At 43.0% G+C, this 23,537-nt stretch overlaps 1 protein-coding gene across 7 annotated transcripts in view; it reads left to right on the top strand.

Moving 5' to 3' along the window:
* Nucleotides 1-15,305, top strand: part of nck1b (NCK adaptor protein 1b) — a 59,679-nt gene extending 44,374 nt beyond the window's left edge. For 5 of the 7 annotated variants that reach the window (XM_047811021.1, XM_047811022.1, XM_047811023.1 and 2 more), the window contains 2 exons: nucleotides 10,917-11,635; nucleotides 12,034-15,305. In XM_047811021.1, coding sequence (XP_047666977.1) covers nucleotides 10,917-11,635; nucleotides 12,034-12,234 — 920 coding nt within the window. In that variant the 3' untranslated portion in view covers nucleotides 12,235-15,305. Of the gene's footprint in view, nucleotides 1-810; nucleotides 967-10,916; nucleotides 11,636-12,033 lie in introns of those variants that run through there. The other 2 variants (XR_007140102.1, XM_047811027.1) reach the window with 2 other exon arrangements.
* Nucleotides 15,306-23,537: the final 8,232 nt, after the last annotated feature.

The following is a 23,537-nucleotide window of genomic DNA, read 5'->3' as shown; positions in this document are numbered from 1 at the left end:
GAATGTGCTTTGCAAGCACATTAACAAGTCGCACGAGCCGTTTGTGTGTACAAAAACAGATGCAGGAATTTAACCTTTTGAGGAAACGTACTAATCACACAGCAGTTTCTACATATTGATCATTTCTTTACGATAAGATAAACTGATTCATCGTGTGGACATTAAAGTATCGGCAGTAAGGTTTTACACTGAAAAGCTAAAAGGAAATGAAGTTTGCCTTGTGTATATGGAGCTCTTTCTCTGCGTGTGTGTGCATGTGTGTGTGTGTGTGTTCATGCACATGTTACATGTAGTGGGGGATTGTGGCTTTGCTTGTGGCTCTGTGTTTCGTTTGATTTTGATTCAGTGAATCACTCAGATGAATCAGTTGTTCATCTGGCTATAAAACCAGCAGGTTTATGATTTGAGAAAGTGTGTGTGTGTGTGTGTGTGTGTGTGTGTGTTAGAGGTGGTGGTGGGAGGGGCTATAAAGGACTGCAGGTTATTCTGCGACCTAGTGAATCACAGGATTTGATTCAATGAGCTACTCATAGGAATAGTTTTTGAATTGGCTCCAAGACTCTGTCTTTCCTTGAGGAACTGTGTGTGGGAGGGAGGGAGGGAGAGAGAGAGGGAGAGAGGGAGAGAGAGAGGGAGAGGGGAAAGGTGTAGAGGGTTGTAGGTTTTGAACTTTGTGCCTTGGTGAATCACAGGATTTGATTCAGTGAGTCATTCTGGCTCCAAGACTCACAGAGTCCATTACTTGAGGAAGTGTGTGTGTGTGTGTGTGTTTGTGTGTGTGACTGAGCTGAGCACAGCTCTCGGCCATGTCTGATTGGCTGAGAGCGGTCACATGGGTGGGGCTCCTGCTTGCTGTGTAGCCGTTCCTCCTGTGGGCGTTTCACATGGAATAGCTGCACAGCTGCAGAAGGAAGAGTCGCCGGGAGCCCGAAATGGATATGGCTAACCTCTTTAAACACTTCTTCCGTGAGTTTTTCACTTATTCTTCTTTCTTCCTTTTGTTTTTACGTGGCACTCGAATCACAGAATAGTCAGGAATTTCATCACAAGTCATGATTTTCTTAGCTGAAGGATCAGTGGCTTTTTTTTTCTTTCACTCACTTGGGTGGGAATTTGTCAGGAAGTTTTTTCCCCCTCTGTGCTGTATTTTTCCTTAACCTCTCAGTGTGTGTGTGTGTGCGTGTGTGTGTGAAAGTAAAAGTAGAAGATATCATAGAAGAATTCAGATATTAGAAAAGAGAACCAACATGTTTTCTATGTGGGTGAAAAGTCTTTCCACAGTTTTTTTTTTTGGTTCCTCTCACACTGGCCGTTAGCATGTCTGCTAAAGCTGGGTGTGTAGGAGCTCCCATGGAAGCCTGTAATTGTGCCTCTCACACTCACGCACTGCAATCAGTGGTGTGTGAAGGAACTCCTAACCTTCATTTTCCTCACCTGCTGAAATCTCCACACTTCCTCTCAATCGGAGCAGAGCGTTTATTCGTTCTAGCTGTCGAATCTCACACACGTTTTATAAGGTTTTCTCTCCCAGACTTTTTTTTTGTTGTTGTTGTTCGTTTTTTTCGTGTCCGCTTCAACGTCACCTCTCTTGACGGGTTTCCTGTCATAAGTGGGTGAGCGCTACAATCGCACCACTGCACAACGGGAACACTACAGTCATTGTGTCATCCTTACTGTCGTGGCTGATCGACGAGGCCCGGGCACGTCATTACTTCCACACAGTTCACAAAGTGTGAAGTGGTGGGTTTGTGATATTTATCAGAAGGTTGTTGAACCCTACAGAGTGCAGTTTTTTTTTGTAAATAGGAAAAAAACTCACCAGAAAGGTTCAGCGTATGAGATTAGAGATCGAGGCAGGGATCGAGGTTTACTTCTAGTAGTCATGGGTTTCCAGGACCAGCAAACACCGACATGTTGCTCCTGTGTTCGTTCTTAGTATCGGCCTGTCCACGGTACCGGCGGTTTAAATTACGCTACTAGTTTGTTTAGATTTTGTGAAATAGGTTTGATGGATACAAATAAAAATAACAGCAGGAGTAGGGTTTAAAGACGTCCTCGAGTTGAGACCAGCGTCTGTCTGGCTGTACTGCCAGATGTTTGTGGTGCTACAAGCGAAGAGAGCTTTGCCTGAGTGATATAGCTAAGGTGTGATGAGTGATGGACGTGTATATCCTCAAACAGTGAACCGTATAACCAGCTAGGTAGCTAATCTGTCTTCAACAGCAAATGCTAGGTTATACGACGCAAAGGTGCCGTGAGCAGCCATTTTAATCACGCTAACCTGGTGGGTGGGGTGTTGAGGACCTTCTGAGGACCTGTACAGCTAGCATCATAGTGTTATAGCCTTAGCCGTTTACCACAGCCTTGTTTTGGATAAAAGCATCTTTGAAACGAGTCTCTGTAAATCCACGCCGTGCAAAGCTACAGTCAATATGAAAAAACTACCTCGTCTGCTTTCTGAGCGTTCGGCTCCGTGGAAAGTTCTGGACGTGTCTGTGAAACTCAACCGAAACTGCACACCAGCGTGATCCTCACACGTTAAAAAGTGCCCCTCTCTCTCTCTCCTCCTCCTCCTCCCCTCTCTCTCTCTCTCTCTCTCTCTCTCTCTTCCTGTCGATCAGCCCTTGCTTGTGGAGTAAGTTTTTCTAGCTCTGGACAGATTGGCTTGGAAGAACTACAGAGTAAAGAGAAAAGGAAATGAGGAAACGGGGACCACTGACTCACGGACGTCTGAGCGTCAGTCAGTCTGTCTGTCTGTCCATCCGTTTCTTTCCACTTCCTCCCTCTCTCTCTCTCTCTCTCTCTCTCCCTCTCTCTCTCTAACTCTCTCTCTCCCTCAGAAAGGCGCCATGAGATCTGGCAGGATTAGTGAGAGGAATGTCAAAGACACAAACACACAAGCTTGAGGGTTCCCTCCCCCAAACACACACACACACACACACACACACACACACACACACACACACACACACACACACACACACACACACACACTTTCTTTCAGCTCTATTCACTCATTACATTTACAGTTTCCTGTGACTCCCTCTTCCTCTATTTTGGCCCCCCTTCTCTCTCTCTCTCTCTCTCTCTCTCTCTCTCTCTCTCTCTCTCTCTCTCTCTCTCTCTCTCTCTCTCTCTCTCTCTCTCTCTCTGTCTGTGTGTGTGCAGCTGATGATCTTGTGAGAAACATGATTGAGTAAGGGGAAATCTGGCCTACTGTGTGAAGTCACTTGAGTTTGTGTAGAAGTTTAGTGGACACAGAGGGCCACTCCTGAGAGCTGTGTGTGGAAAGCTCATGGAAGACACATCACCATGGGCCACTGGCACTCGGGGCTGTGCTGTGGTTGAAAACAATCAAAGATAAGGAAGTGTGATGAAGTGGAGTTACTGGCACCACCTGCTTCCTATGACATCACGTCCTGAAACCTTCTTTTCCCTCTCCTCAATCTGCGAGTGGTATTTGATTAATACCAGCTGTAGTGCTGACTCGGTGGTTAAAACTACTCGTTCGTGCTACTGATCAGTAGCCTACCCTGAGCTGAAACCCCACACTCCCGCCACGGTCCCCTGGAGGAAGTGCCGTCCGACCGACCCCGGACTCAGGCCCCAGCTGACTAGCATGTGAGGATATACAAAGACAAGAGTTTCATTGTTCAGATCTAGATTCTGATTCCTCAGAAGGTCTTAAAGTTACGGCTGTAAGGCAAATCGCAGGCTTATGCATTAATGCGCTCGTCCTGTATGCCGTCATCGATTTAGGAACCACTTCCACAGGGGTTTACTCCAGAAAATGTGTTGTATGTGTGGTGAAGTTTATGGAAGGAGTCTCCAGTGTGAGCACTGAGCTGTAAAAGTCCCAACACAAGACCAGTGTGTAAAATGACGGCTGTCACGCTTGTGCAGTTTTTTATTTTTATTATTAAAAGAGAGGCTGTAATTTTCTTTCCTGATGAACATTCTTCTTCAACACTCTTTAGTCCTGAGAACATATGTAGAGACTTCTCTTGTCTTGTCTTCTCTTGTCTTGTCTTCTCTCGTCTTGTCTTCTCTCGTCTTGCCTACTCTTCACTTCACTTCTCTTCTCTTCTCTTGTCTTGTCTTGTCTTGTCTTCTCTTGTCTTCTCTTAACTTGTCTTATCTTCTCTTCTGTTGCCTTCTCTTGTCTTGTCTTGTCTTGCCTTCTCTTCTCTTCTCTTCTTGTCTTTTCTTGTTTTGTCTTCTCCGTCTTCTCTTATCTTCTCTTGTCTTCTCTTCTCTTCTCTTCTCTTGTTTTCTCTTCTCTTGTCTTCTCTTCTCTTCTCTTTTTGTTTTTTCTTGTCTTGTCTTGTCTTCCCTTACATTATCATAAGAATACGGTGTACATGTTCCACAGTGGCTATTAATAACAACCGAATAGTTCAAAGTACCTGGACCATGGAGCAGTGTGATGACAGGCCTTTTCTCACATCCTTGCTCCTCACATTCCTACCTTTGATACCCGGAGCCAGGCATATGGCAGGGAGCTGCTGAACACACGCTAGAGATAAACCTCTCACTTAGCTGCTGTTCAAACAACGTCTTCACTTTGTTTAGGGAGAAACACAAAGGGCAGATCTCACCAGACCTCGCAGCGAATAAAAGCCCGTTCTTCACAGCACTGTCGGATTCGAAAACGACGCTTCTGCGAAGCTCAGAGACAGTTTTTGTGCCACTATCAGCAAGCCACAGAGAGAAACGAAAGAGAATTTCTCTTTGTGTCTTCTCTTCAGATGCAGCTCTCATGTGGAAAAAGGTTTTGTAGAGCCACTCTTAAAGCAAACCTATCAATCTAACTGTGGCTGATCCTTTAGATGTCTCTCTTTCTGTTTGTTTTTAACCTTTTTCAAAGCCTCACCATCTGCAAGGACCAGACTGCAGGGACCCGTCCACCTGCTGCGAGCTTTGTTTTTTTCCTCCACATTTATTTGTCTTGCTGTGTATTTTTCACTCAGGCAGAGATCCTGAGTACTGAAATGCACATCGTGTGTGTGTGTGTGTATAGAGTCTGAGCTCTGCACACTAGGGAGCCATATCAGAGAACAATAGGATGTTCAGTCCAGAGGAAGTGGCTAATCTGAGCTACTCTGCAGCATGCGCTGCTTTGCTAGGAGGAAAGAGTGACACAGGGGAAATCCACACAAGAATTCTGGAGAAAAAGAACCTTGAAACGCCACGAGAAATCTCCACAGCGTACCCCTGGTGACCAGGTTTTAAAGCAGAGGCGTAAATAAAAACGATAAAGTTAAAGAAGTCGAGCGGGAGGGGAAGAGAGAAACGAGCGCACACGGGGAACATTTCTGATTCACAGCCTTCCTGAGCATCTCCGCCTGTGGAATTGCATACGGAAGAAGTGCTGACCTAGCCCAGAGCACTCCGCTTTTTTTTTTAGTAAGGAATTAGATCCGTGTGAGAGTTTTCCCTTTGGCGCACCATCACTAAAAGTTACCGTACTATTTTGCATACAACCACGATCCATAAATTCATTTTAATGATCAGCCACATTCAGAGCCTCAAGCAAACGACTACGCCATCGGACGTTTTCTAAATGCAGAGCCCGACTCACCTCTCGCGTACATATAGCTGGTACACTTAGCTTGTTTTGCTAACCTACAAATGAAGCTAGTATGAAACCTATCGTGTAACAGTGTTCAGATATATTGCACACTTCTTGATTAGTGCACAATTCTAACAAGAGGCAGTGCGATTCGAGTACACGGACGATGCACTTATTCATCTTATGCATTTATTGGATAAAAAAAGAAAATTTCAAGATACGTTGGTGGACAAGACGCTTTACAGATGACTTTTAAATTAGCCCATGTGATTTATTTAAGTTTATTTTACTAGCTAGTGAAGCTATTGGCATCACATTACCTGCATTTATACCAGATAAATGCGGAAAAAATATTTTTACGTTTATTAGAAAACCATCTGCGTTCTATTTGAGACGACCCTTCCCTTCTAAATTTCATACACTAAGCGAGTCCATCGTGACCTTCACTTATGTTGCAAGCACTTTAGGCTTACTCATACAGTAACACCGTAGGCTCGTACACTAGTGTATATAGTCGTAACCGGTAGAAGAAACCAAACCACTACCTTTCATCCTGCAGCTTACCATCGAGTGCTTATGCTTTGAACAGCGAGGTCCTGTAAGCCTTCGAAACCTGACTGAGCAGAGACATGCTGCATGTTGCTCTGTACTCGACCTCATTTTGTGGTACGAGAAAGTTCACCCGTGCCGAGAAAACTACAGCTGCATGGGACAGTCATTTTTTTTCGCACGATTATATCTCACTTCGCTAAATAACTATGATACTTTTATTCCATCTGTCAGGATTCGGACAGATTTGAATAATGAAGAAAACTCGAAGTTTTGAGATTCAACTAGATGATATTTAACTTTGTGTCTCCCGGCTTTTGTTTTAAACGTTTGTGCATCACCACCATGCTGACGGAAATTCCACAGCACTGCAAACCCTGAAATTTTTGGTGTCATGCTAGTCACTGCTCTGCTAGCAAGTCACTGCTCTCAGCAGTTCTATTACAGCATTCTTCTTCTTCTTCTTCTTCTTCCATACATACAGAGGATTTGGATATTCATTCAGACCCTCTTCACTTTTTTTTTTTTGTTGTTTGTTTTATTTTTCAGCCGGTTTTTTAGTATTGGTTAAAAATCACTAAATTCCTATAGTCCTATAGGACAAAAGAGTGACAATTCTTGCTTCATGTGTAATATTCGTTAACAACAGCTCCATATCGAAGTCAAATGCACTGGTTTAGGTGGATTTGTAATGCAAAGCAGTTTGTCACATAAAGTCAGGAAGGCGAGAATTGATTTTTATCAGTTGTGACGCTCGATAAGTGAAAGGGCAGGAAGGAGCAGTGCTCAAGCTTTGTTTTTGTTCATGGGATGGTTACATCCAGAATTAATCGCACACGGTGTTTAGCCCTAGTTACACCTCTAGCTCCACAGTTGTTAGGTTTCTATTTCCAAAATCTTGAAAATGAACAATAGCAGCAACAGCACACAATTTTCCGCAGCTCCACTAAATGCACTAACAATTCAAATGACTGTAGCTGTTTTTCACAAGAACATCAGAAGGAAATGAGTAAAAGTCAACTGTTGTCAGCAGCTGCAATCTGTGTAGGACAAATGTGAAAGCTTTCCACTCGATGTTGGGTCATGGCTGTGTGGATAGGTAATGCTATGGAACAGGAAATTGTCCTTGAAGGGAAATGCTATGGAACACAAAAACTTCCTATACGGTCGTATGCCTCAGACTTTGTGGCAACATAGTGGGAAAGAACCACATCTAGGTGTATATTTCTATAGTTAGCTAGCTTAGGGCCTTTTTACACCGGGTCACTTCATGTGTTGTCGCTGATCCGATAGCTATCTGATTTGTTAAAACTGTTCCATTTACATCAGGCCACATAAATGCGTCTCGGCGAATCGGATATCGATCCGATCTTTCTACTCCCGCCCGAAATGCAAATATATTTTACCTCATTTCCGGGGTATTTGAAATGGAACACGTTTGGTGTTCGTTTCAGAATGCGATCAAAAAGAAGACGAAAAAACTGGTTATGACGGCTACAAAAAACAGCATTTACTGTTTGCTGCATTTTTGCTGGCGGCAGCAGCGCATTTTAAGACCCGACGAGACACCTGGGTGAAAGATCACCTGCGAGTGACCTACAGTACTTCCGTTTGGGAGGAGTATAGCGCTGACGTATGTGGCTTGAACAACCACATGCATTTACACCTGTCCAGTTTCATCTGAAACGCCCTCAGACCACCTCCTGAAGTGGTTTGAACGATCGGATTTATATCCGTCTCAAAAACGTTTCGGAGGGCATTTAGACCTGGTCTTTTTACCATCGGATAGCTATCGGATCACAGAAAACACATGAAGTGACCAGGTGTAAAAAGCCCCTTAGTTGAATGAGGAATAGGTGTGAAGCTGTGGGAACACGACGTTTTTGCCATTTAAAGCCAGTGTTTTTAGTCAGATTCTTTGCAACGCTGGCTACAGTTATGTCTCTTACTATCGTAAAATGCCCCCTTTCACCCCTAGGACACAGCCATTTCCTTATCACAAGCACATCGATGGTAAAGAAGTGAATGTATAAATGTTTGCTTGACTTAGTTGTTTATCTATTTGCACTGTAAGGATTCCAAGCTGCTTTTTTTTACTACCTTATCAGAAATATTAAAAGGATACTATTGTACACTTCCACATTTGTAAATGGACGTGTGGACAAAATGTCTGTCAAGTGCTCAAGTTTACTGCTGAGGAGTTTTCAGATTAATATTGGTATTTTTATATGGTTTACAAAAAAATAGCTCTTTGGCGTGGCATGCCATCAAGATGAACACTCAAAGGATCTTCCTGCATATCACCAGAGGAAAAAAGTGAATGCGCTTCATTTCTGTCTCAGTTCTTGTGTTCTTGACTTGGGCCGGGGAGCATCTTTCTGCCAAGTGGACATTCCTTCACGGTAACACCATTTGCAGACTCTTGCCAAACCCAGCACTGAGTTGTGCAAGCCCAGAGCCTTGCTATTTTCCCAATAATCCTCAAACCCAGCCTACTTAGCCTGACCAAACTTGGTGTGACAGGTCAGAATCCTCAGCATTGCCGATGAACCCAACCGTTCACTCCTTCGTACGTTCTCGTACTACTCCCTAATATCTCCTGCTCGATCTTCCCCTCGCTCCAGACAAAAGAAAGTGTACAACGGGTGTGGTGATCATTCCAGTGACATGCATTTGTGTGGAAAATTTTGCAACACTGCAAAATATATAATTAGTCCACACCTTTTGGCACTAAACGTGGGAACAGATTGGGGAACGGTTAACAGAATTTTGTTGGCATCATTCTGGATAACCGGCTATGGCTAGCTTTGTAGTAAGAACAACTGCAGGTCTATGCTGGATTTATATCAGAACCACAAATGCCCCTTTTCCACCAGAAAGAACCGGGTGCTGGTTCAGAGCTAGCGCTAGTGCTGGTTCAAAGTTGGTTCCACTGGCGAACCTTCTAAGAACCGGTTTGCCTTTCCATGGGCTAGAGAGCCATCACAGCGCCGAGTGTGATGTCACTGTATACGTGTCACATGTCCCAGCAACTTTACCGCAGCAGCGGCAAACACAAACACAACAACAATGGCGGATGTCGCTTTACTGTTAATGCTCATAGCTTTGCGAACCTACATTGGCATCCAAACGCGACGAATAAAACGTGTACGTGCAGCTCTGTGTAAACTGTATAAACGGAGGTTGTAATCGATAAAGTACATAACGTTATTTTATCATTAACACTGAAAAAAAGCCTTAGCATGTAGCTACCTACTATCATGTGCTGATAATGTATCATATCGCGGTAAAGTAAAAGTGTATTAAACATTAGTATACTTAAGGTACATTATCAAAGGTGCTAACGGTAGCCCCGCCCACAGCCCCACCCACAGCTCCTGACACAAGTGGTTCTTAAGTCTAGACCAGCAACGTTTTGGTGCTACTTAAGAACCACTTTTCCTGGTTCAGAGCCGGTGCTTTGGCGGTCGAAACAGAAAGAACTGGTACTAAATTAGGCTCCAAACCTGCATTCAAACTGCCTCGGTGAAAAAGGGGCAATAGTGCAGTATGTAAAAGTCACAAGAAACTTCAGGAAGATAACCTCATTCCTTGTTTCGCTCTCCAATAAACAGGTATTATATTTGTGCATGGGTCATAGAACCTTGTTCTTTGCCAGGATATCAGACAGAACTCTGACTTCTGTGGGGCAACACTGATGAATTCCTTGACGAGTTTATAATTTGAACATGTCAGAATCGATTAGATGTTCGGTTATGGAGTAAGCGTAAGCAATTTGTTTCTCTATGCAGCTAGTGTGGGAAGAAAACACTCCTAAGTGCCACAAAACATGTGCTTGCACAAGTTCTCATTTCTCTCAGGTTTTACCTGCCGGAGCCTGCAACAAAGTCTAGTACAAATAATGAGGTGTGTGTGTGTGCACGTGCAAAGACAGGCATTTCACAAGTGTCTGTCTGAGATCTCCAGGCAGCCACTCTCCATCATTGTATTGAAGTTATGCTGTCTATTTGCACACCGTTTGATTTTGTTTTCCTTCATGCTTGCCTCATGATATGTGTTACATGAACGTGGGATATTGTACATGCTCATCTGGGGCGATGTACAAGCAGTCAGTGAGCTATGATTTGATTTAATCCCAGCTGCAATGACTTCATGATGACTTGCAGCAGCTTTCACCAGTGGTTAGTCATTGTTTGGTTGTGCCTCAAGTAACTCCAGAGGACTATCCCTACAAGTATTTGTCTACATGTTACGTGTGCTTTGTGTTTAGAGGGATGTGCACTGACATGCTTATACAAAGACACCACTGCTAATTACACCCTCCCACTTTGAACTGTGCAGCCTGCAACATGATCCCTGTAGATGAAGCCGTTCTGCTCTAAACACTAGCATAAGCACACACCGTTAAACACTTTTGATGTTCCTGACTTTATAGCATGCCGTAACTTCAATCCGGGCCGTTTCTTTGAACATTTATACGTTTTTAGTATATAATAATAATCTAATGACTCAGGGGCTTTAAGGTAAAGGTATATAAAACTTTCCCTGCACGCTAGCAGGAAGTCTCATGGCTGCCCCAAAACTGCTTAGTTTTTAAGCCTCGAAAGTGAACATATTGAACCTATTAGACATTTCCTCAGAAAGCCAATATTTCGAGCTCGGTCCCAGGATTTGTTTAGGCGGTCGTTTATTTACATTACACCACTAAAGATCTCAAGCACATGCTGGGATTTATTATTATCCAACAGATCTGAACTTCGGGTTTCGAGTGATCCGTGTGTTTATATATTTGCAGGGATCGGGAAGGTGAAGCGAAAAACAGGAATGAGGGATACGGCATCAAACGCGGAGGCGGACTTTTATCCAGACAACGGAGAGCGGCTGTACGACCTGAACCTGCCGGCACTGGTGAAATTTAACTACACTGCCGAACGGGAAGATGAGCTGTCTCTGGTCAAGGGCACCAGGGTCATCGTCATGGAAAAGTGCAGCGACGGCTGGTGGAGAGGCAGCTACAATGGACGCTCTGGCTGGTTCCCCTCCAACTACGTGACGGAAGACGCGGATGGCTCGGCCAGCAACGACATGATGGGCTTGTCAGAGAAGTTGGCCGCCGTGGTACACAGCGCAAATGGCAATAGGGTGCTCCATACTGTTCAGGCTCTTTATCCATTTAGCTCCAGTAACGATGAGGAGCTGAACTTTGAGAAAGGGGAAGTGATGGAAGTAATGGAAAAGCCGGAAAACGACCCGGAGTGGTGGAAGTGTCGCAAAGCTGACGGGCAGGTCGGTCTAGTGCCTAAGAACTATGTCACCATACTGCAGGAGTCTCAGAACTCAGGGAGCATGGCTGGACCCCCTACACCTGACTTTGACTACATCGAACCTTCTGGAAGTGGGCGCTTTGCGGGAAAGGAATGGTACTATGGCAAAGTGACCCGGCACCAGGCGGAGGTGGCGCTCAACCAGAGAGGCTCAGAGGGAGATTTCCTCATCAGAGACAGCGAGTCCTCGGTGAGTGTTCTTGCTGTACCTCGTGAAGCGGTGGAACGGAACAAAACTCGAGTCAGGTTTAACTAGAGATGTGACTAAATATGTGAAATATAGATACGAGTAGGAGAAAATAGCAAACTTTAAAAACTAAAGTAAATCTGCTAAAATAGTATTAGATGGCTGTTTTTTGTCTAATGTAAACAACCGTTCCCTCATTTGTGCAAGACTTTACTGTACTAACTGTACAAGTTCAAAGCATGATCTGAAAATGTGTTTAATAGAACTTATTGGGTTTTACTTATTATTTTTTCTCCAGCGTCGCTGTTCTAAGGGTAGAATCCAAACCCGTTCGCTTTAATATTACCAAAAAGCTCTGAGCTCTAAACCCCTTCATTCTGTATCTTTCTGTTCCCGTGTAGCCCAATGATTTCTCCATATCACTGAAGGCCCAGACCAAAAACAAGCATTTCAAAGTGCAGATGAAGGACAACCTGTACTGCATCGGACAACGCAAGTTCAGCTCCATGGAGGAGCTGGTGGAACACTACAAAAAGGCACCGATCTTCACCAGCGAGCAGGGCGACAAACTGTACCTGATCAAGGCCCTGGCTGCCTCCTGATCCGGATCGTTACCCACATTGGAAATCTAGAGCCACGTGGCAGGACTGAAAGACTTGGAAAATGGAGCATTCCAACAGAGCAGAGGAGCAGAAAAGGGGTGGGGGAGCGACAGACGGTTTTGGACTCGTGTTCATACTCAGAGACGGCTTCACGGTCGGACGTGTATCAGAAATACAATTATGTTTAGGGCCTAGGTGATGTATTTTACTGTTAACATGTATTAGAATTACAACTTAGGTTTTCTCTTCTTAATATATATATTCCTTTTTTTTTTTTTCTTTTTTTTTTCTTTCGACAGATTCTTTCGGTAATTACGTCATTAGATTACTACCCATCATCCATTTGTTGAATTTCAGATCAGCTGCGTCTCACGTTTCCACGGTTAATAGCGTGCTGTGTTTATAGGCATCTGCCATTTTGTAGATGAAAATGGGTGACCAAAGGAAACAACTAGCAAGGTTTATTAAGTGATGACTAGCTTACTGTTTACAAAGAATATCAGAAGAAACCGCAGTTTGCAGCTTAACAGGATATAACGGCTGTATTCTTCCTGTCCTCTCAGGGACAGGAAACTGTTCTATATTTGATCCCTTTTTTGAGTGACTGCTGTTTCCTGAGCATGCCAGAGCAGTACGAGTCCTGTGCTGGGATGCAGATGGCCTGAACTGGATTTCTGATCTCGGAATTACAATGATTGCAATCAAAATGTCTGTAGTTATTTCTTAAGTCGAGTACAATCTCTTCTTTATCTCTTCTCTCCTTGGCTTTACATCTTTGTGTCTGTCTCTACCACAAAGTGTCTTCTCCTTTGAGAACCGCAAAGCTTGATAGCTAGATGTTTATTCTTTGCACCAATACGCGACTTGTACCCGGATAACTAAAGATCCGAGCTCACACTCGACGTCGTCGGCGTGCCGTACACACGTTAGCTTAGCTATTCAGCCCGGTGGCACAGTTTGATCCGCGTGAAAAGCCTCAGATTTCCGTATTCTGTTGCAGTCCTTTTTGTTACATTTTCATAGATTTTCGTGATGTCATATCTCTAGCTTCTGCCTTCTCGCTAACGAAACTCTAATCAGAAGATTTTCCGGTGGATCCGAAGACATTCCGTTCGCACCGTGTTATCCGGACGCTATCGAACGGCGTTCGTGTTGTTAATGTAACGTTGTCAGGGCCACGAAATCTTTACTCAGCCCTCAGCCTTTATAGGAGTTTCAGGATTCATCCTGTCATCATAAACAAGGCTGCTTTCATGCTTGCACTTGGCTAACCAGGTGTTCTACGTGTGCCGTAATTGTCGTAAGTATCGCTTCAGAGCTTCACCAGGTGTCTGCACGGGTCCCTGGAACACATTCGTCACGTCTGTCGTTTACAAAAGGTCGTTACGTAAAAGCAGAGCGACACCGTGATCGGATGTCGAGCGTCGCATCAGAGTTTCAGCTTATGGTGCATCTAGTCGTTGTTGTTATTGCCGTGGTGTTGTTGTTATTCTTAGCAGTTTGTTGAACCGTTCAAGTTGCGGATGCTTAAGACGTTATGGGAATTGATATTTAAAACCACAGCGAATAAGAGGATGTTGTTTTGTAACGAAATCTGGGGTGGATGTCGTCGTAGTTCACCGAAGGCCTTCTTCCTGGGGAACATCAGCACTCGCTGATTACTTCCCCAGCTGTGTAGAGTTGGATCAGGGAAGCAGTAAGAAACGGGGGATTTTTCATGCAGCGAACGGAAAAAGTAGTCACATCGGCGAGCAGAGATCCGAGTCAGGGGTGAACACCAGGTTCACAGTGAAATATGATCCAAAAAAAAAAAAGGCCTGGGGCCTAAAGGTTAGGGAAGAAACAGATGGTGTGCAAGTGATTGTGTCTTTTTGTTGTTGTATTTTTTTTTTTTTTTGGTCTTCTGTGTATGTCAGTTTGTTATTTAAAAAAAAATTACAGAAAAGAAAAAAAAAGTGCCTTCATTACTGCTAACCAAAAAAGGCTTAGCGTTCCTCCGAGTCCTAGCGTCTGTCCTTTCTTGCAGCTAACCACACCTTCTGTTATTTGAGTATTGTTTTGCATGTGTGTAATCTGTCTCCTATGTAATTTTCTGCGTCCGACTTCCCCGCCGTTCGCCGGGCGCTGCAGAGTTGTTTTGTTTTTTGTTTTTTTCCTGTGATATGTGTCCGGGAATGGCTCGATCACACGTTTGCATGGTATGAAGTGACCTTATTTTACAGCTCTATCACTCACCATCGATCATCTTCGGCTTCGGTCGGCATGCTCGGATCCGGGACGGCGTCGATGTACAGTTTAATTTATAAATAAATCAGGAGCGTTAGTCTATATTTTCCTTTTTTTTTTTTTCTAATAAAAATAAACGCTGTCTAATCTACTAACATGCAAGTTAACTCTCAGAAGTAAGAGACGGAGCCTCGCAGGGTAAAGGCGCACCTCTTTACCTCAGATCCGTGAGCGATTAAGGACAACGTTTTGGTGTACGTCTCTTTCTGTGATATTTCTCCAGTACTCAGTTTGCCTGCCAGCACACGGAACAAAACGGGAGAACTGTGATGAGCCTGTCGATCCAGATCTACTTCCTTTCAGCTCATTCATCACACTTCTCAGTGTTGGTCCGGATCACATTCTGGCTCTTGTTAACGGAATACAAACACAGTGGCATGGAAAGGAGGTAGTTTTTTTTTTTTTTTTTTTTTTTTTTTTTATATATATAAATTTCTTTCTTTTTCAGTGCAAAATGTGATCTTTTTTACTAAATGATCCTAATCCACATTTCTAGCTGATCTCGGTCAGACCCATTTACAGATTTGAACACTGATGACCAGACAGACTCGAGTTAAAATCACAGCTTCACGGTGCCGATCCTAAGCTGTAGCGTTCAGAGAAACCGATTCTCCCAGAACCCCGAGCTCCGACGTCCAGAGCCGGTCTGTTCGAGGAGGCGATATAGAGACGATGCTGTGAAAAATAATTGTACTTATATGCTCACTATCTACGTGGACTCATCTTCATATCTAATAGAAGTTTATTAGACTGTGCAAAGGAAGTAATAAAGTACATAAACCAAATGATTGTGTGTCATGTGTTTAAAGAAAAAGAAAGACATGGGGGGGAGGGGGAGACGGGGGAGAGAGTGTAAGAGAGAGGGGGAGAGAGAAAGATAGAGAGGGGGAGAGAGAGGGAGAGACGGGAGAGAGAGAGAAAAATGGGGAGAGAGAGGGAGGGAGAGAAAGAGGGGGAGAGAGAGGGAAGGAGGGAGGGAAACAGAGGGAGAGAGAGAGACTCCAACAGCACTCTGCTTTTCTCTATCTAAGTGATTATTATGGTCTGTTTTTGATGCAGGAGAAATCACATATGGGGGTCAGTAAGAAACACTCCTTTTGTTTTCCTCTCAAACCAACGCTCACTATTTCTCCTGCACTCCCCTTTGTGTCATTCTTATTTTTTATTATTTATATATTTATTTCCTCCCCTGCTGGGACACAGAGCTACTGCACTGCACTGTACTGTACTGTACTGTAATGCACTGTATTGTACTGTAATGCACTGCACTACACTGTACTGTACTGCACTACTGCACTGTATTGTACTGTACTGCACTGCACTCCACTGCACTGTACTACTGTACTGTACTGCACTGTACTGTATTGCACTGCACTGTACTGTACTGTACTGCACTACTGTACTGCACTGCACTGCACTGTACTACACTGTACTGCACTGCACTCCACTGCACTGTACTACTGTACTGTACTGCACTACACTGTACTGTACTGCACTGTACTGTATTGCACTGCACTGTACTGTACTGTACTGCACTACTGTACTGTACTGCACTGCACTACTGTACTGCACTGCACTACTGTACTGCACTGCACTACTGTACTGCACTGCACTACTGTACTGCACTGTACTGTACTGTACTGCACTGTACTGTACTGCACTGCACTGCACTACTGTACTGCACTGCACTGCACTACTGTACTGCACTGCACTGCACTACTGTACTGCACTGCACTACTGTACTGCACTGCACTACTGTATTGCACTGCACTACTGTATTGCACTGTACTGTACTGTACTGTACTGCACTACTGTACTGCACTGCACTGCACTACTGTACTGCACTGCACTACTGTACTGCACTGCACTGTACTGCACTGCACTGTACTGTACTGCACTACTGTACTGCACTGCACTACTGCACTGTACTGTACTGCACTACTGTACTGCACTGTACTGCACTGTACTGCACGTCGCTTCTGAATCTGCTTATTTTCCTGCAGAATCATTATTTTCCACAGGTGTTCCACAGGGTCAAAGGTCACGGGAGACCGATCGGATCTCGGAGGTTCGTCTGTCCTGCCTGTCTACAGTGGCTTTGTTTCATTGAGAACTCTTTCGATGGTACGTGACCTGTTCTCGACCTCGCTTATCGTCACATCCAAGTCACTATGGGATACCTGGGTGACCTCTAACCCTTTTATCTTGTGACCTTTCGGCTCCGGGTTCCTGTGAATCCTGTGCGCTTTAAATTCCATACACATATTTGTCTCCAGAACCTGAAACACTGTGATCTCAGTCTATGGTTAGGTCTCTATTGCTACATATCTCCATCTGGGTCTGTTTTTACGTCTCTATTTACATCTCTGTTCACGTCCATGTCTCTGTCTCTGTCTACATCTGTCTATGTCTCTGTCTGCACCTATGTCTCTCTGCATCTGTCTGCGTCCATGTCTCTGTCTATGTATCTGTCTACATCTGTCTGCATCTATGTCTGTCTGCATGTATGTCTCTTCCTGTCTCTGTCTGCATCTACATCTCTGTATACATTTGTCTGTCTCCGTCTATGTCTGCATCTATGTCTCTGTCTGCATCTACATCTCTGTATACATTTGTCTGTCTCTGTCTATGTCTGCATCTATGTCTCTGTCTACGTCTGTCTGAGTCTACATCTCTGTCTACGCCTTTCACTCTCCATGTCTCCTCTGTCTGCATCTACATCTCTGTCTATGCCTTTCACTTTCCATGTCTCCTTCTCTGTCTGAGTCTACATCTCTGTCTACAAATTTCTCTGTCCATGTCTGCTCTGTCTGCGTCTACATCTCTGGCTATGTTTCTGTCTCTGCAAAGACCTCCATGGACAGGAAGTGCAACAAATAACAAATAACTTAAACCTATTTCTGCACAGTGTCACCGCCTATGTTTCTGGCCACATCGCTGCTTCTCATTGGACAGAAAAAAAAACAACCTTAAACCAAATCTGGACGACGAACCGATCTGTTTTTTTCACGTGGGTTTATTTTCCCTCCAGGTAAATTTAACGTGCACACGTTTAATCCCGCTCACACTTCTTTTCATAGAGAAATCATATTTTGCTGTAAATCACTTTATTTACACACGATTTTTCTCTTCGATTCAAATGTATTGTGAACGAATTCGCTCTTCCTCGCGCTGATGTAATAGACATTGTAATAAAAAACAATTTACTATTTTATTACATTAACCATATGGTGCTGGGCTTGCACAGAACTTCCTCATTAGTAACCATGACAACTACAGCTCTGAGCTCAGAATAATGATGCTTATGTAAGAAAAAAAAAACTGCCTGGTGCGATAAAGCGGCTATCGAGTTCTCACACCCACGTGTTTTATTTCTCTTGTTACATTTGTCATATTTTTTATTAATGAAAGAATGACCTCATACTTTTTGTCTGCTTATAGTTATAGTAATTCTAGTAATGTCCATTATAGTAATTCAATTCAATTCAATTTTATTTGTATAGCACGTTTTACAATTGAAATTGTCTCAGCTTTACAGAACATAAACAAAGAACAAAAGAATAATATAAATATTAATAGAATACAAAATTCAAGATTAATATTATATCGATTTAGTTCACTGTGTATGTATTTATCCCCAATGAGCAAGTCTGATATAATAGTGCACAATATTAGTACGAATTTAATCTTCATAAAGTCAATAAGCTTGACATTGTGACTTTGTGTTATTGTTACTGTGAAGTCACAAAGTAAAAGAAATCTCACATACACAGTGTTCAGTCCCAGAACCCCACATTCTGGGATTTAGCCAACCTCAAAGCAAGCTAACCAAAATGATCCTGATTCAGATTTCAGCTTAATCTCTGTAGCAAAGCACTCACACTGGAGACTCCTTCCATAAACCAGAAACAAACCTCATACAGAGCGTCCACTGTATCAGTCCCTGGCTACGCTATTACTATAGAAACGTAAATATGGTTGGAAATGACATCCGAGCCACTGTTGTAGAAAATGAATCAACACCTTCTGACTAATCCTATATTTTCTAATGTTTTATGTTCTGGTTTAAAGCCTTACATCACCAAGTGCAATACAGATGCGGTGGTGTAAACGACGCCGACACTCGACTCTACAGAGCAGTGGAGACGTGTTCTCTGGGGTGACGAATCGCGCGTCTCTGTCTGGCAATCCGACGGACGAGTCAGAAGAACAGTACTTCAATGATCGTATTGTTCCAAGAGTAAAGTTTGGTGGAGGGGGGATTATGGTGTGGGGTTGTTTTTCAGGGGTTGGGCTTGGCCCCTTAGTTCCAGTAAAAGGACTCTGTAATGCTTCAGCATACTGAGACATTTTGGACAAGTTCATGGTACTAACTTTGTGTGAACAGTTTGGAGATGGTCCTTTTCTGTTCCAGTGCACAAAGTCACGGTCCATAAAGACATGGATGATCCACGAGTTTGGTGTAGAGGATCTTGACTGGCCTGCAACCTGATAGAACACCTTTGGGATGTATTAGAGCAGAGACTGAGAGCCAGTCCTTCTTGTCCAGCAGGCAAAATTCCCCTAAACACACTCCAATTCTTCTGGGAAGGCTTTCACATGGTTTAGGAGTTGTTATAGCTACAGATGGTGGATCAGTTCCATATTTATCTCTATGGATTAAGAATGGGACGTCATTAAAGTTCATGTCTCGACGCTTTTGGTAATATAGTGTACGTGTAAATGTTGCAGTATAAATAAAAGTGCAATGCAGAAGTGTAACTGCGGTCGAATTTAAAATGCCGCCCCTGTATGTTGCTTAAAATGATGGCTTTTACACCTTTATATTTAGAAATATTTTTACTGACCATGTGATAATACTGTGAGTAAAATGTTGGTGCAACATGAAGCTTGCATTTTCTTCTGGGTGCAAAATCAGATCTTAATGTAGGACTTGAGATTGGACTTTTTTTGTAGTACAGGCTCACGATATCAACTCTACGAACTGTAGATCTTGTGTCTGTGTGTTAGACACAGCAGTGTTGCTGCATCATGTACTTAAAAATCATACTATGTTGTCAGGGTCACATGACCTTACAGCTCCAGAAATATAGTTTTATACATTTACATTTACAACATTTGAGATGCTCTTAGCCAGAGCGACATGCAAAAGTGCCTAAGTCTCAAACGCATCGTTGTGCTGGATTCTGATTGGTCATTGGTCAGAAAGCAGTCTCTATAGGAACAATTTAACTTTCTCAGAAACACTAAATGGAGGGCACGGTGGCTTAGTGGTTAGCACGTTTGCCTCACACCTCCAGGGTCGGGGGTTCGATTCCCGCCTCCGCCTTGTGTGTGTGGAGTTTGCATGTTCTCCCTGTGCCTCGGGGGTTTCCTCCGGGTACTCCGGTTTCCTCCCCCGGTCCAAAGACATGCATGGTAGGTTGATTGGCATCTCTGGAAAATTATCCGTAGTGTGTGAGTGAATGAGAGAGTGTGTGTGCCCTGTGATGGGTTGGCACTCCGTCCAGGGTGTAACCTGCCTCGATGCCCGATGACGCCTGAGATAGGCACAGGCTCCCCGTGACCCGAGAAGTTCGGATGAGCGGTAGAAAATGAGTGCGAGTGAGTGAAACACTAAATACACTAACACAACTTTAGTAAAATGTCATTTAGCAAATTTATAATCATTCATATGAAGTCTTTTTTTTACATTTATAAATAAGTTTGCTAGGAACAGGAATCTGAGGCTATCATGAGCACAGACGCACTCAGACTGGACCCGGTTCCTGGATGACGTTAGAGGAACCTGATATGGTCTTCTGCTATTGTAGCTCGTCCACCTAAATGTGATCCGAGATGCTTTTCTGCTCACCATGGATGTAAAAAAAAGTGATTATTTGAGTGTCTGTAGATGTCCTGGCCACACAAACCTCAAAATCTGTTCATTTTCCAATACAAGGCTATCTGAAGTTTCTGAAATCCTCATATCAGCCCATCTGCCACAAACAACCATGCCACGGTCAAAGTAATAGAGATAAATAGATATTAAATGTGAACAGTTACTGAATCTGCATGATTCTACACACTGTGTGCATGTTGGATTGTGTTTAAAGGTGACATTTCTTCCTTTTTAGTATTAAATCACGGTCACCATGCAGTATACTGTATAATGCATGAGGTGTGCATGAACAGTAGCAGTGCGCCATCTACAGGGGACATTTAAAGCCGCACTGATGACGGCATGATGCTTGGACACTGCAATTCTTCTATCTTTTCAAATTATGACATCACAATATACTAGATATTATATTGTCCTTATAAAATGTTGGCCACGACGTTTCCCCTGACTCGCGTCGCTAACGTTTAAGCCGACGTCCTCGTCTCATCTCGCCGTTTGATCCATGTGTTGATCGGTGTGTAGAGAACGTTTGGTCTTACTTCTTGTGAAACAGGGTTTAGTATCTTATGATGCTTTGATATTTTCTCAGCTGATTATTTAGACACGTTGAACCAGTTGCCAGCTTGACAGGGATGTGGTAGCTTAGTGATTAAGGTGTTGGACTGCCGATCAGAAGGTTGCGAGTTTCAATCCCAGGTCCACCAAACCGCCACTGCTGGGCCCCTCTATTCTTCATATGAAAATGTTGACCGTTTGCTAGATATTAGATAAACAGTTTGTGAAATAAGGAATAAAACACTTGGGTGTGCAGTTCAAGGAAAATAATCAGCAACAGAATGGTGGGATACAAAGTGGAGTTAGTGTTAGTTACATGAAGGATGATTTACGGCATGTAAACCGGCAGACGCTCTCCTCCAGTTAACTTACATTTATCTCGTTTATATTCCTGAGCAGTTTAGGGGGTTGAAGGCCTTTGCTCAAGGTCCCAGTAATGGTAGTTTGGTGGTTTTGAGATTTGAGCTCATAAACTCCTAAAACGGTAGTCTGACATCTTAACCAATTGAATTCAATTCAGTTTATATGTAAAGCACTTTCTACAATTCACATGGTCTCAAAGCAGCTTTACATACTTATGTAAACTCATCATTTTAAAAAAAAAAATTCATTTACAGTTTATCTTGAGCTGAAATGAGGAAGAGACCTTGAGAGGTACCAGACTCAGAAGGGAACCTCATCGTCAGGGGGAGGGAGTTGAGAGAGATACAGAGAGGGGGGGGTTGAGAGAGACACAGAGGGGGAGAAGGGAGGCAGAGAGGGAAGAGTGGGAGACAGAGAGAGAGAGAGATGGTGGGAGAGGGGGTGAGAGAGACAGCGCTATCACTTTCTACTTCACTCTTCAATTTCCATTATTTTATTCTAGCATCATGATTTTTTCTTCCTCTTTACCCACACAGCATACTATTTATCCCACTAGAGATACATTTAACTTCCTCCAGACAAGCTAGTTCCTTATCTCACTTCTCTTACATCTGAGACATTCAGCCTCGTTAATCCCACTCGTTGTAACTCATTACGACAAAATTTGCAACCTATCACGTTACAGAGAAACCATGAAGCACAAGCTCTCCTGTTCGGAGGACTTTCCTGTGTCACTGGCACTGGAGACTCCTTCCATAAATGTTAAATGAACATCAGCATATCAAGGATCTACTATTTTTTTAACGTTTTATTAAAACATCTCATTTTTTTCAGTGAGGTTCAACACCATATTAATAAGAGGTCCAGTGTAAGAGTGGACAGTGAGACAACAAACATCTATTTTCATATAGATGAAGCAAGGGTTAAATACCACTCATGTTAGAAAATATTTAAAATTATAAAATAAATATTAGATACTTAAATAAGACTTAAGTAACAAATGGACAAAATGAACAATTTATTTTTGTAGTTAGCATTATAGCATTAACATATTTATATTCAAGTTTTTTTCTTCGCCTGTAGCCGCTCCACCATTCGACGTCCATCAGAGGAAAAACACAATATGCTTTATTTTTCAAAGAATTTTTATTGTAGGAAAGCTCAAATTTAAAAAAAAAAATTGTTACAATTTCCGTTATAAAAACGCAAGTCTCAGAGAGTTGTCCAGCTGCTCCCCCTGGTGGCTGAGCCAGAAACACTTAAAACTCACGTATAACCACAGAATGACACCTCGTCAGCTTCATTTATCAAACCGGATACACAATAAACTGGATTTATTCATAAATCATTAACATAAAAACATTAAAATAAACTCCAGCTAGTTTAGAAAAACTCTCTTGTATCCGCAGCGAGTTTTTAAGGCTATAAAGTGAACCTCGTCCGATGGGATTCGAATCGTTCCGTCTAGTGATGCGACGTCACTGTGATTGGTTTTATCTTCAGAACGCAGCATCGTCTTTAAATCACTTATTTCTTACAAAGATATACAGGACTTTAATGAACTCACTCATCCATAAAGAAGATGGATAAAAGTAATGGCACCCTAGAAAAGCAGGATAAGTTAGTGTTCCCATGCTAACTGATATGTATCGCTAGAAGATTCAAGATATACATGACTTTAACGAACTCACTCATTTCCGAATGATTTGAACGGAAGCTAATCAAAACGTGTCCATAGAGAAGATGGATAAAAGTAATGGCACCCTAGAAAAGCAGGATGAGTTAGTGTTTCCATGCTAACTGATATGTATCGCTAGAAGATTCAAAGCACTGAATCTAAGCCATAACAGGCACTTGTTCGCTGTTTAATCACCATTTTCATGTTTTCAGCTTGCAGCTTCCCAAATACTGTTTATTCGTACCCTAAACATCGCGATCCGATTCAAATATTTGTCCACACAACTTCCGTGCCTCTGTCATCACCTTCACACCACTACTGTGCAAGCAAACTTACAATGCTAATTTTTTTATAGGATTATTTCAAATCTACACCTCCCCCGAAATTGAATTCAGATCGACTCAGGTGTTTACATGATGGTTTTTTCGATCTGAATCTGAACAGTTCACTTTTCTTGCATGTAAACGTCCCGAATGTGAGCTTTACCTTTTACGGTGTTTTGTGGTCGGGTCTAAATGCATTGAAGATGATCTGTAAATG

Source organism: Tachysurus fulvidraco, chromosome 3 (genome assembly GCF_022655615.1).
Source record: "Tachysurus fulvidraco isolate hzauxx_2018 chromosome 3, HZAU_PFXX_2.0, whole genome shotgun sequence".
NCBI classification, from domain to species: Eukaryota; Metazoa; Chordata; class Actinopteri; order Siluriformes; family Bagridae; genus Tachysurus; species Tachysurus fulvidraco.
This window is presented reverse-complemented; position numbering and strand designations above follow the sequence as displayed.